This window comes from Leptidea sinapis, chromosome 30 (genome assembly GCF_905404315.1).
Source record: "Leptidea sinapis chromosome 30, ilLepSina1.1, whole genome shotgun sequence".
NCBI classification, from domain to species: domain Eukaryota; kingdom Metazoa; phylum Arthropoda; class Insecta; order Lepidoptera; family Pieridae; genus Leptidea; species Leptidea sinapis.
Window position 1 is genome coordinate 9,720,244 of NC_066294.1, and position 13,984 is coordinate 9,734,227.

A 13,984-nucleotide genomic window follows, 5' to 3' on the forward strand; every position below is an offset into this window, starting at 1 on the left:
CATATTAAACATACCTCTAAAAAGTGCACAAACTTGAAGGGCGGATGCAAGGATGACGGAACATGCGAGCCAAACCTCGTTGATATGACTGAAAAGAAAATTGACACTTGACAGTGACAAGCTGACAACTGATGATTAATTTTCATGCAGTTTTCATTTAGTAAATTGTAATTTTATTTTAATAAATTAGACATAAAAATTAATCTTGTTAATGAACCTTATTATTCATTAAACTTAGTTAAATGGCATCATCTCGCATTCAGGTAAGCAGTTAGTGATAATAATGCATGTATCAAAATGTTTTGTTGCATCATACGTCAGTAGTTATTTTGTTGACAATTTTTAGTATGACCTTAGCAGTTAGATCAACTTTAATATTACAAAATACATATACATATTATCATCCAGTCACTGTTTTCAGGTTACTGCGCGCCAGTTGTCCAAAACATTAAAGAAAAAGTCTAGGTTTGATATTGGTATTGCCACAGAGTTACCTGCTGCGTACAAAAAATTCTGGCGTGAATGGAAACTGCTGAAGCCAGCAGCTGTACATTTTATTCCTCAAGAAGGCAAATGGAAACGTGACGAGCTTACTGGAGAGACACTTCCAATTCAAAATATTCCTTTACCATTGAAACATCCAGCTGAAATCTATGAGGGAATATGGGGTGGAGAGGCTGTCATCAAAGGTTGTCACTTTTGATGTATTTTATACATATAGTTGATGTTAACCATTCAGAATAAAGTTTTCACTTTTGATTTATTTTAGTTAGCCTTTCAGAATTTTGATGTACCAGGTGTCTTAGCTATTGTACTGTACGCTGTAAGTACCACATGCTTTATTGTCTATGATTGTAATTACAGCAACATGGGGTGTAAATATTAACTTGAGTATAAATAAATACAACAAGGAATCAGTACAAATCTATAATTGTATTCTACATGAATTATTCAGAGAAATACTGAACAATTTTAGACAGAATATGATAATTATATTGTCATCATATTAGGATTTTTTTTTAAGAGCCCACGCAGACAGAGAGCGGTCAGGAGTTCCGCGTTCAGCGTTCATTAGAATATACTGAGTCTATAACAACAACGCACATAGTGGGCAGTCTGACCGCGGCGGTCAAAGCGGAATGTCGCGTTCCAAGAGTTCTTTTCCCGCCAAGACAGAGAATGCCGCAATGTCTGAGTTTGGAATAACGGAAAAGTTAATTGAATTGGTTAGGGAAAGGAGTTTATTAATCGACATTCGAATATAAATATAGAATTGTTGTTCATCTTTAAGTAAATCCTGAAATATATTACTAAATTCACCTTGTTCTTCTCGCTTTGTGTTATTTGGGTGCACCCAATACTTCCTTTTCTTCTTAGAAGCTGCTGAGCTCCCTTCTCGCTTTGTGTTAATTGGGTGCACCCAATACTTCCTTTTCTTCTTAGAAGCTGCTGAGCCCCACAAGATCAATAATTTTTCATTGGTTGACAAACTTTCTAGTGACATGTTGCATGTGCAAAAACCCAAACGAAACTAGAACGCGAGAATTTGCATGCCGCTTGTGTGCGTTGGAATTCTTGTGAGGTCAGTGGTCATTAGAATGCAGAACTCTGACCGCTCTCTGTCTGCGCAAGCTCTAAAGAGAGACACACAATTTGTTGACAAAGCACTCTCACAACTTGAAAACTGTTTTTTTTTTTAAATTGTTTTTTAAGGTCCTTTTGATTGAGTTTTAACTATATTATCTCACAAAATAATTATTTCAGGGTTTCAGAAACGGGATATGCATAGACGCCGTGTACCTCATTACTGGGTGCCGGTTCTGAAAAGAACTGTAGTCAAATCTGAGGTGTTAAATACTCATCTCTCAGTGACCGTAACTGACCGAACAATCAAGTTAATCAATGATCATTATGGCTTTGACCATTACTTGCTTAAGACACCAGCCTGTGATCTTGTTTCAATGCTGGCCTTGAAATTAAAAAAACAAATCCTGTCTGAATTGATGAATGGATGTCCAAGATATGCACATGATCCACAAAAGCAAAAAGAAATTTATGAGGAATATAAAACTTACCTGTCATCTGTATGTATTAAATATATATATTATAATTCTATTCCAATTTGTTTATTAATAGAAACATTAAAAGGTTTGATATTTTATTTTTTGCAGTATACACCTGAAGAAATAGACTGGTATGGCCTTACCTGGCCTGAGGCATTAAATAAGGTTGCAAAAATCAAGGAAGCCGCCAATAAACCAATACCATTAAAAAATGTGTATAGAAAAAATCTTGTTGAAAAACTAAAAGAAGCTGCTATTGAAGCTAAGACCCCAACAGATGATATGTCGTAAGTATTTTTTTTTAAATAATTTAAATAGGAAGAGAATTACAATGATGTCACATCTTTATAGAGAAAGGAATATCTGTCCTTCGGTTGTATTCGTTTGAGACAACAGCAGCTGGTTATTGATTTCACAAAGTGGCTGTGCAAGACAAAATTTCATGCAAATTATGGGGTTGTGAAATGCCAGAAATCAATGTGATGTGGGTGGTATTTTACATTTTTACGTAATGTCAAAATGTAGTAGAAGATGCAGAGAGAAACCACATCACTACGCAACACCAAAGAATCAAGCCTTTCTTTGTTGTATGCAGTCAAATGGAAGAAGCTGGTACTGGGAAGGGCCCGCCCAGAGGTGAGAACACTACTCCATGTGATGTCGAATTTGCGCTTTATATAGTAGCAGGCAGTGGCTTATAGTGAAGAACTGTCTCGCTTTACTGGAACTTTGAACTTATTCAAACCTTGAAGGAACATGTTGGCACGACTGGTGTAGTAAATATACCCTGTGCTGTTGTCTGCATAGCAATGAATACTGCTGATTTGTAGCATATTATTGAAGTACTATGCCCAAACTCACAGTCATCGCCTCTCCCTTTGACTCAACCACTTGCCGCTATTTATGAGTGAGGTATGCAAGAAGATCATCAGCTGAGCGACCCTGATGGAATCCGTACTGGCATTCGCTGATCAGCTGCTGCTCCTCTAGGTATCCCAAAAGCTGACATGATCGACTTTATGACTTTGGAAACAATGGTACCTCCATAGGAATGGGGCGGTATCCGACCGTACACCTTAGCGATTGGGTGCACTAAAGCCGCCATCCATAATTCTGCAACTACGCCTTATAAGTAGGAGAGCCGGAAAAAATGGGACCAGTGCCAATTCTGGAGAAAATATCCGCAGCACTATTGTTGGGATTGCCATCAGTCCCACTCGATTTATAAATGTCCAAGGAGAAAAGCGCCTTAAGCACGGCGTCATGCCGGAATTTTACCTGCGCACTGCGGTATATGCGGTGTTGATGCACCTTGGTCATCCAGAGTCGAATTGGACGCGAAGAGGGAGTTCAGCTTTTTCTTTTGTGTCATAGGCCAGTGAGTCATTGCCCCTGTACAGTGGCGGAATGGCTGGCTGGCAGAAGTTTCATTTGCAAGCCAAGGCTGGCCAGAGAGTGACCAGAACGCAAGAGTTCTCGAGGGAAGGCGTACAAGTCTCTCGTCTTTTTTGCCAATGTGCTTCAACTTCGTGAAACGCAGAGCAGTTCGATATACTGGGAACCCATTGCTCTGTGAACTGCTGGATCACTTGGTGTTGCGTAGAGACATCGCTTCATTGTGTGTCTTCAACCGCATTTATGACGGGGAGTGTTCCGAAGAGCTGTTTAACCTGATTCCTGCCACCTTTAGCTTACAAATGTTCTAGAAGATTTAACTTGTCTAAGAACTGATAGGGTAATATTAATATTTTATGCATATGATATAAATAACTCTCTTGTTTATTACAAACATTCCCTATTCTCAATAATGTAAGTTCTAAAAATGTATATTGATTTTAATTATTATTTATTTTCAATTATGCAGGAGTACCACTTCATGGCTGTCGAAAATGAATCCTTTTGGAAAAAAAGATGAAGCTTAGTGAATATAAAAATTGAAGAAATAAAAATTGTTTTGTTGTAGTTAAATATAAATACATAGATATTTGAATATCAATAGTTGTTTTGATGTCTACAATTAATCCAACACACAAGTGAAATAAAATAGCTATTATTGTTCATTTTTTTTATTTTGGAATTATCAACTACAATGGATGCTACTTATATTTAAGACTTTACCTCTAAATGGTTTCTTAAAATTATAAACTATAAATACATTATAAATAATAAACATTTTTTGAAGCATTAGTGGGGCTAGAGTATGTGATCTTTCTGCACCTTTAAGATAGGAAAACATATCTATTCAGTTGGTTGTCAATTGCTTAATGTGTGTGCCACTTTTATTGCAGTCATAGGTTTTCGTTTTTTCTTTATTTTATAAAAGTGGAGTCTTGAAGCTTTTATACACATGGAGATATTTTTTTTTTAAATAATAATAATTACATAAACTTCAAACCTAGGTACCTAAAGTGGGGGGAGAGTAAGTAGATTTTTTCTTCTGTTACCTTGCAAGTTGTTAAGTAGATTTAATCTTGTCAGATGGATAACAGCACATAACTACTGATAAATAGTGTGGAAAAACTCTCTGCTATCTATCGTGCCCCAGAACCGAACAATTTAAAATAATGCTATCAGCCATTTAGCAATTTCTTTCTAAGGTGCTATAAAATTTACACTTCTGTATTCTTAGTTCTGACTAAACTACTAAGAACAACTCTAAACAGCAAATATTCAATTGAAGAACATATTTATCTACACACTTATAAAATATCAAAACAGCATTCAGGTTTACCGTCATTTTATAGTGTAAATTAAATAACTTAATATTTTTATTGTAATATTTGTTAGGTGATCATCAAATGATGTGTTAATCTTTAATTTTTACATATATCAGAATTGTACCTAGCATAACTTTATATATAATATGTAATATGGATGATCCAAATAAATAAGTGAACAATCTTGTAACAAAATGATCATGAACATCAATATAATCTTAAATTGATAAACATTTCTTGATTCCCGAATTAAGAATATGGAAGGAACCTGTTGAATACTTTACACACATGTTTTATACATATCGTCACACTAATATCTGCCCGGGTCAGCAATATCTGTGCCTTAAGGAAGGCTTGGAAACTAAAAACAAATTTTATCTGGTGAATGTTTAAATACATTGAGAACTTGTTATTTGGTTTTGTTTAACCTTTAACCAATATTTACAGTTATTTGTTATTTAAGTTCGTTATTTCGTTTTCTTAAATAAAATGGTTTAGATTTTTTTTTATCACAGAGTCATTTGGATTGTTTTTTAGTGACATTAATATATTTACCTAACATTTTTTATAATATGGCTAGATAGTTGCGGTTTACCAATCGTTAGATACACTCGTCTTGATTCCACTCTCGCGGAATTAACCGCTAAGGCTTTAAAACAATTCCCTTAAGAAAACGAAACAAAAGATAGACATTTTAAAACTGGTTCTAAGCCTAGCTTTAAGGCTGCATTTAGTGCTCGACCGACGGACAGCGTTCACATCGGTCGGTTATATTCGTAAATTATTGTATAAACTTCTCCTTAAATTTGACTCTCTATGATTGGGTAAAAATGATATCTTCTCCGTCTTTTATGCCGTAATCGTTTACGTAAGTATTATGTGCTCGTATTAAAGAGGTTGGGAGGAGGCCTTTACCTAACTGGGATCCATTTGAAAATAATCAAGAAAACTAACATAGTGCATGCATTATAACTTACTTACATAAAAGTTAATAATAAAATAATCATGTTTGTCGACTAACCGTACTAACATACTAACACTAAAATGTAGAAATCAAATGGAAAATCATTAATAAAGGCTTTATTATTATTATTAAAGAGGTTAAGGTCATTTTTCTTCGGAATTGTACAAGCGCAATCAAGTTTGCTGTCAGCTGAGCACTTACGGCCATACCCAATATTCAGTCTATCTCCGGTTGTGGCCTACTTGAGATAATTGTAACTATCGTTGACTTTTCTGTCCCAATAAACTTATCGACGTTAACTCACCTTACTCGTACACGTTGTCTGTCAATGGGAGGACGTATAGCTTACCAGCGATAGATTTTTCTATGGAAATTGCAACACGCATCTCAATATAAGGCGATAAGAATGATTTATCGGGTATATTGGAACAGCTTCAGATTGTTGACAGTAGAAGGTGGTAATTTATCTTTATCTGTAGATAGTATATTGGGAACGGCCGTAAACGTATTTTATCTACACCCATGTTTTAAATCCTCTATTAAACATTTTGAAACAGTTAGCTTATTGCAAAAGTATTTTATTCGAATCCCCGCCATTTTTCTTTGATATTTTTATTGTTTTGTTTACAAAAAATGAGCGATTCATTTTAAACGCTGCAAAGGAACATTATATTAGAGTGAATTTTAATTATTAAACTATACAATATGTAAATTACTACTAAAATAAATAATTCTTTCATTAATACTTAGTTTATTTGTTTATAATCAGTAATGAATGATATTAGGTTACTACTAGGATTTGTATTTTAATGTTAGCAGTAAGCTAACTGTTGCAGAATCATTTAGAGGATTCATATTCTAGATAAAGTCTTGTATGCAACTGTTGATAATTAGGTATTAAAACACTCATGTGATACTATTATCACAATAACAAATCCACATTCGTGTTTTAATGCCCCTTATTGCACAACAGTTGCATAAATAACTAATACCGTACGCACTACGTCGAGCAAAAAATGCAGCCTAAAGAGTAGGTATAGTAATAGCGTGTTAGGTGACATTGCACTGTATGGGCGTGTCCTGCGGCAGGCGCTCGGCCAACAGAGCGGCAACAGCGCGCGCCAGGTACGTCATGGTACCGTAGCTGCCGCTCGGGGCACTGTCGTACAGCAGCTGGCACACGCCCCCCGCGCCCCCGCACACCTCCCCGCCCGGGCCCGCGCCGGCGCAGCACAGCGTCGCGTCGCCGTTACAACGCATCTGGCAGTACCCGACAAAACAATGTATTTGAATAGGAAGCCCACGTTGTATACAACTTATTACCTTATGGTACATTTACACATTAATTGTATACCCCATTTACGGGCTAACTCGACATGCAATTAATTACTTAATTAAATTACAAGTACATTATTAACATAATTATGGCAATTACCTCGTTTACTTACTAAATAAATTACTTTATAAATCAGTTACCTACATAAAAATATAAAAAACTTATAACTCTAAACAAATTAAATTTTATATAAACTAAATTTAAATTCGCACTTATATAGGAAGATTACTGTGTAGACCACTGTCGGCTGATCAATTTAGCGGACTTCGTGCGGAGTGGACTAGGAAGCTAACTTTATGAATGATTTTTATTTTTATATGACAATAAGGGACGAGACGAATAGGACGTGCAGCTGATGGAAATTTATAGGCCTGCCCATTACAATGCAGTGCCGCTCAGGATTCTTGAAAAACCCAATAATTCTGAGCGACATTACAATTGCGCTTGTCTCCTTGAGACATAAGATGTTAAGACTCCTTTGCCCAGTAACTTCACTAGCTATGGCGCCCTTCGGACCGAAACACATTAATGTTAATAAATTACTGTTTCACGGCACAAATAGTCGCCGTTGTGGTACCCATAATCTAGCCGGCATCCTGTGCAAACGTGCCTCCCACTGGTAAAACTTGTTTGTAGTCCAACTGGTTCAAACGGTTTTCCTCCTATTCACAATTCGTTTCGCGTCGCGTTAATTTGCAAGCGGAGCGAGTTCACTTGGCATCAAGCCCGTACGCGACCGTCAAGGCATCAGCGAACGAACTGGCAGCGTAGCAGAGTGGGGAAGAGAGGGGGCGTGATTAGAGAAGGTGAATAGATAGTGCCGGTAGCAATTACTGTTAGTCGTTAATAGATAAATGAAGGTTGAGAGATGTTTACACTTATTGGCAACATAATGCTGGATTAGATAATATAAATAGGACGGCGAAAGAAATTTATAAGAAAGAAGTGGAATAGGTGTCTGTGGTGAAGCGTGTGATAGAGAACTTTATCAGTCCTTCTTTCACCAACGGTTATGAATATAAATAGGACAAGACCTAAGTTATCATATACACGCATTCCCCAGCCAACCAGCGTTCACAGAATTTATGATACAGGGCTATCCGGAATATCAGGCACTCAAAACTTATTCAACAAGACGTGTGAATGCGTGATGATTACCAGTGCCAGCATAAAGCAATTTTTATGTCAAGAAATCCAGCAAAACGGTTTCTTCTTAAACTTATAAGAAAGTAAGGGACTTTGAAAGTACCAAAATGTTATCTTCACCTGTAAGTAAAGCGGGATTATTTGTGATCGAAATTTAAGCACAGACATTTACTTGACGGTAAACAATGAAATAACGTCTTGTAAACCAAGTAGTCTTAACGGCACCGCGCATATTTTCACTAGCTATGGCGTCCTTCAAACCGAAACTCAAATAGTAAGTCTCATAATATACATATGTATTTAACCAGAACTTAAGTTGTACTCCCGAGGGGTGAGACCCTGGTAACTTGTATCATAGGCACCAGTCTCTCAAATAAAATAGATTGTAAGGCTCAACAAAGAAAAAATACACACTACTTAGCGGCAGTAAAAGCATTAGGCACCCATCACAGTTTTGGCACACCCAAGTATCCGACCTAACCATTTGGCTGCTTGCAAGCTGGCGATGGTGAGGATCGATCGCTTAGCATTGCGTCGAGAAATCACTGTCTATCTTCTACGGCATAATGTACCGTAAAATAATGTTAGTGTTAAAGTTGATTAAGTTTAATTTGGTTCCGTTATTCTAAAACCAAACTTTTATGAAACACCCACTAATTAAATTTTTCCATACGCCAGATACTAAATACCTACGGTAGTCAGTTTCCAGATTGCATATTCGATATGCAACTTCAATAATTAGACCTCAAAACCTAGTACTGTCAGACTAGAGCGCAACTATTACAGTAATGTTAACGGTAATGTTCTGAAGAGCCTTTTGACCTTCAGCCGAAATCCACCATTGAACCACATAAAACGACCTACACTCACTATCTGCGGGCCTACCATGAACTCTTATTGCAATTCAGTTGACAACCTAAAATGAACTGCTTTGCTATTTCGTACCACGAGGTGCTTAGAACTATTTAATTTAGGTTGACGTCAAATCAACTGATTAAATCGCAATGTTGTCAATTGAATGTCAAAAATGATGTCAATTGAATCGCAAACTGATTTAGTTCGTTCATTCATTCGTACCATGAAGTAATATTTCAACCTAAACTGGATAGCTTATGTTTCAAAGTGAGCGATTCGAAAAAAGTTGCTGCTTCCTAAGAGGAAAGTGAATCGTGTTGTTAATAACTTTTAAAAAATTGTGAAAACATACAGAAAAGGAAAAATTTATTGATGAAAGATGAGATGAGAATACTTTATTGGACTTTTTTGTAAAACAAAATACTGAAAATAAATACCGAAAATGAAAATACTAAAGACGAGGCAGCAAGGGCCCGGGCTATGGCCTGTTCGCAAGAATGAATTTAACCTGTAAATGTACTCTGTGCTCCTGTCAAATCAAACATCAATGGAGGTGCGTTCATAACTTGTTATTTTACTTTTTGTTACACAGATTTTTTTCGTTCATTCTTCATAAGCGATCCAAACGCCATTCAGTAAAAGGCACTTTATGGTACGAATTTTAGTGATTCAGTTTAGGTACCTAAACTTAAGTGCATCGGAATCGCATCGCTTATTAAAAGTTGATGGTAGGCCCTCTGGATGTGCGATTTTCAAAGAACTTTCTTCCACATATAACTGAACTGTAAAATTAATTCCCTTGGGCGGAGTTTCCAGCGCAATATCATTAATACCTTCAAAAACGCATTTGGCGCCGTTGTAACGTTGACTGTTATTTAATTAAAATTCTAGGGTCAACCTTACCTGATCATCCAGAAATATCTGATTCGCCTTATGCACCAGATGTTCCACCGTTATCATGGCACCCAAGTGGTTGATGGTCTTGTACTCTACAATCAGAGTCAGCACCATTAGCGCTTCTACAACCAGCTGCCTGTATTCGGGCTGCGGGATGGAGTTGAGAACAGTCTCCACCGCGAGCGCAAATTTTAACTCCCCAGGTGTCATTTCTTGGGTCAGATTCGGTTGCAGTATTTTCCCCTGAATGACGAGTCCTTGACACTGCAAATATAGTAAAGTTGGGATGTAGGAGGTTATCGCTAGAGAAATATGTTTCTTAGGCCGAGTTTCCACCTGCAAGATAAGTTCCGCGAGAAATGTCCGATAGTGTATTTGACAGCAGCTTGCAAGTGTAAACCCCATTGCAAGTGCTGTCGCGACAGTTTGTCAAGCGCTTCCTGCGAGTAGTTGCGCAAGCATGTCAAAACATGTCTGCATCGACTCGCGACAGATCTCGCTGCTTATCGGTCTAGTTTCGTATATCTCGCAGCAAGTATGCCCGCACGGCTTGTGTTTTTGTTTCAATTGAAAATAATGAGTCAACGACAAAGTCGTGAATGGTCTCGTGGAGAAACTATAAAGTTAATAGGATTTTATGAGTGCAATCCTTCTTTGTGGGACAAACGGTATGCGGATTATAGAAACCGAATTAAAAATAGCTTTGTGTTTAATTCCATCGTAAGAGCATTCTCTAAAACTGAGAAAGAAGTCCGAAAAATCGCAACATCAAAACGAGTCTTTCCTTCGGTGATATCGAATCTCTGAAATGTGTGTCTTTTGACTTGTTTTTTTATAACGTCACCAAGTTTTACTTATAACACTTCTAACTGCGGTAATACGAATAAAATTGAAATATTGTTGACCATCTTCCAGTTGTATTTCATGTAATAAATGATGGTAAACACCAGCTTCACATCTTGTAGAAATCCATTTTCGAACCCAAATTCATCTTCTTTTCTTGCGTGCGCGTCTTGACAGTTCCTATCGCGACACTCGTAAGCTCTCGTGTGTGAACACCTCCGCGATAAGTTGCGATAGTATGATCCGCGAGCTTTTCGCAAGACATCTATAGCAGAGATAAATTGCAGGAATTAGTACGACATGTAAACACTATTGCAAGAACTCATGCAAGACTTCCGCGAGTTTGCTTACAGGTGGAAACGCGGCCTTAGAAGAGTTACAGTATTACTTTTTATATATCTTTCCATCACGTGAGCCTCTTTCCCGTTTGACTACTCTTTTAAAAAAAATAAAAAATAAAATACGAAGGCAGTTTCGTGTTTCGAAGGCGACAAATAAGTATTGCTAGCAAAGTACATTCGAGTGTGAAAATCGGTACGCACCTTTTCCAGAATCATCCAGACCTTAGGATAGAAGTCCCTAGGGACCCGGTTCAGTGCTCCATCTAGCCGACGACGCCTCAACCATTGCCCTTGACGGTCCGGCTCGGCCGCTATGGGCGTTGCTATCAATAATAATAACAAGCCCTTATACACATACATCAAATAACATATTTCTAAGTATTGTAGAATAAAGAATTATTTTAAATGCATGGCGGCCATCTTGGTTATTATTTACTATTTTGAGTTACAGTTATACAACTATGTCAACATTGCAGATGCTACTATAATATATTATATTGCGGTTTATGAGATACTGGCAGACAGACGAACGCAAGGACTCACACCGGAGTCTTATTAATAGGGTTACCCCAGGGGCGTGCATTGGTTTTCCAGCGCGGTAGGCACTGTAAGCCTAACTAGTCGTAGTTGCGATTAATATTTAAAAATACAGTTCCTGTTATAAGGATAAATATAAGTTCACTTACCAATATTTTTCTGCCGTTCTATCAGATTGGTCGTGTTTTTTAGCAAGATTTGTCAAATTATTCAAGTCAACGTAACCAATATCATTCCACACAGTCTTCGTTGTAGAAAATAAACAGCAGGTCAAGCAGACCAATAAATTTCAATGGTATTGAAATATCTCATAGTTTTACCTTTTTGTTGAGTTAAACTAATATTTGGTATTGGTTTCAAGAAAAACAATTTTTATTTTATCTAAGAACAAACATTGTGCAAAACAATACGTAGGTACTTATTTCTGTAAACAAATCATTTATTATTTTCGCCACATTCGCGACAATGGAATTTCTACATAATATTTTAATTCCTTTCAATTTTAAACAAAAAACACCGAGCAACTTCTTCCCAATACAAACACTAAATATAATTATTAATAAACAAATCAACACAAAACAAATAACTAATGTAATAAGTTTAATAATTCACGCCCGTGATATAAAGTACACGAAAACACAACTAAAAAAATGGCGCTGTTATTGTTGATTACTAAACAATATATTTTTATTTCCGGAAATGTCATATTTTATATCTCAGAACCATTAATCACGTCATGTGCGATGTCAAAACTCTTAGCGCAATAAGGTTGAAACTCGGACACTAAGCGAACGAGATACGTCTTAATAATTACTCATAAATCTTAATGTAGGTGCAATTTCTTTCGTTGGTTTAATCGGCGACAGCTACAGTTGTCAGTTCTAACTGTCATAAGCTTGCCTACCCGAAACGTGCCAAAGAAGTCAAATTGCGATGGTCATATTTAAGAAAGATTTACATAGTCATTGTATATTTTTGCAGTGGTCGTATAGCCTTGACAAATAAATTTTGTTATACAAATTGAACGTATTCTACTAGCCTTGATTAGGCATTATCGGAACTGCCTACTATCTTATCGGAACGTTTAGTATATCGCGTAGCGAAAAACTTACTGGTTTAGTGTTCAATAGAAGTTCGATTATAGAATAAAAGAACTAAATTTATCTGAATTAACTTGGAATCTAGTGTAGGTATATTATTTATAATCTAAATCATCTTTTTATACTATAATATCATTGATCTAAATATGGTAGGTAAGCTATGCCTATTGGCATATATGGAATGCACGCCCCTGGGTTACCAAACCATAAATTTTATATACTTTTTCTTTCGATTCAAGATTAAGTTAGATATACTGACCTTCCTCGATGCCACTTTGAAGATTCTGCCCCTCCAGAATTATCTGAGATTTCTTCCCATAACGATTAGATTTGTTGCTTACAATTGAAAAGTTGCCGCGCCCAACTGAAATGATACCAATTATTATTTTTTGCCTGTTATTAATTTATTTAATAATAAACTGCGTGTTTATTATGATTTTGAATATTCATGATTAAGACGATGTTTTTCATATTCAATTTATTTGTATATATTATTTCTGTGTGAAAAAAATGTGAGAAATTATTATTAGGTAAGTCGCGTAAAAGTGCATTGCCGTGCAAAATACTAACAACTTTGCATGCTATATAATAACTGTCTAATTAATAATCGCAGTGTAAAGTTACTCCAAGTTTAAAATTACTACTCACTGTCATGTAATTCTGTATTGACAAAGGTAAGGAGATAAAGACAAAAAGTTTTAAATTTGGAATATCTTTACTTCGAAATGATTGATGTAAAAAATTAAATGAACGTAACAGAATTAAACACTGGCCTCTACTATATACCACTGGACTGGCGGTTGTCAAAATGCTTTGTGCCTGTTTGATATTCGCCATTTTGGCGCTGTTGGTGATGTAGCGAGAGTCTGCGGTACTAAAACTAGTGATGACAACCAAGTGGACAACATAGATGGTGGGAAACTATTTACAAAAAAAATGTGTACTTTATTACGTTGATTCTTGAAGTATAAAAAACACTAGAAATTAATTTAAAATGTAAAAATACTTCAGATTATTGTACGTTCCTTCGCAGCCATTTGTATTATACGTCAAAATTAGTTCTCTGGACGCTCGCGAGTAGCGCTACAAATAGGCACAAAAATTTTGCTGTCAAACATATGGAAGAGCCTGTCCAGTGGTATTTATACAGGTCAGTGGAATTAAATCAATTAATATTCGAATGAT

At 36.3% G+C, this 13,984-nt stretch overlaps 2 protein-coding genes across 5 annotated transcripts in view; one reads left to right on the forward strand and one right to left on the reverse strand.

The window, feature by feature from the left end:
* Positions 1–113: 113 nt before the first annotated feature.
* LOC126973842 (39S ribosomal protein L28, mitochondrial) lies at positions 114–4,059 on the forward strand. The gene is made up of 5 exons (XM_050821184.1): positions 114–263; positions 422–689; positions 1,765–2,084; positions 2,172–2,350; positions 3,928–4,059. The coding sequence occupies exons 1-5, from the start codon at positions 243–245 to the stop codon at positions 3,983–3,985; spliced, it is 846 nt and encodes a 281-aa protein (XP_050677141.1). The 5' UTR covers positions 114–242; the 3' UTR covers positions 3,986–4,059.
* A 54-nt stretch (positions 4,060–4,113) lies between these two features.
* Positions 4,114–13,984, reverse strand: part of LOC126973840 (probable phosphorylase b kinase regulatory subunit alpha) — a 31,708-nt gene continuing 21,837 nt past the window's right edge. For all 4 annotated transcript variants that reach the window (XM_050821182.1, XM_050821180.1, XM_050821183.1 and 1 more), the window contains 4 exons: positions 13,059–13,163; positions 11,364–11,485; positions 9,985–10,242; positions 4,114–7,004 (listed from right to left, as the gene is read on the reverse strand). In XM_050821182.1, coding sequence (XP_050677139.1) covers positions 6,795–7,004; positions 9,985–10,242; positions 11,364–11,485; positions 13,059–13,163 — 695 coding nt within the window. In that variant the 3' untranslated portion in view covers positions 4,114–6,794. The remainder of the gene's footprint in view (positions 7,005–9,984; positions 10,243–11,363; positions 11,486–13,058; positions 13,164–13,984) is intronic.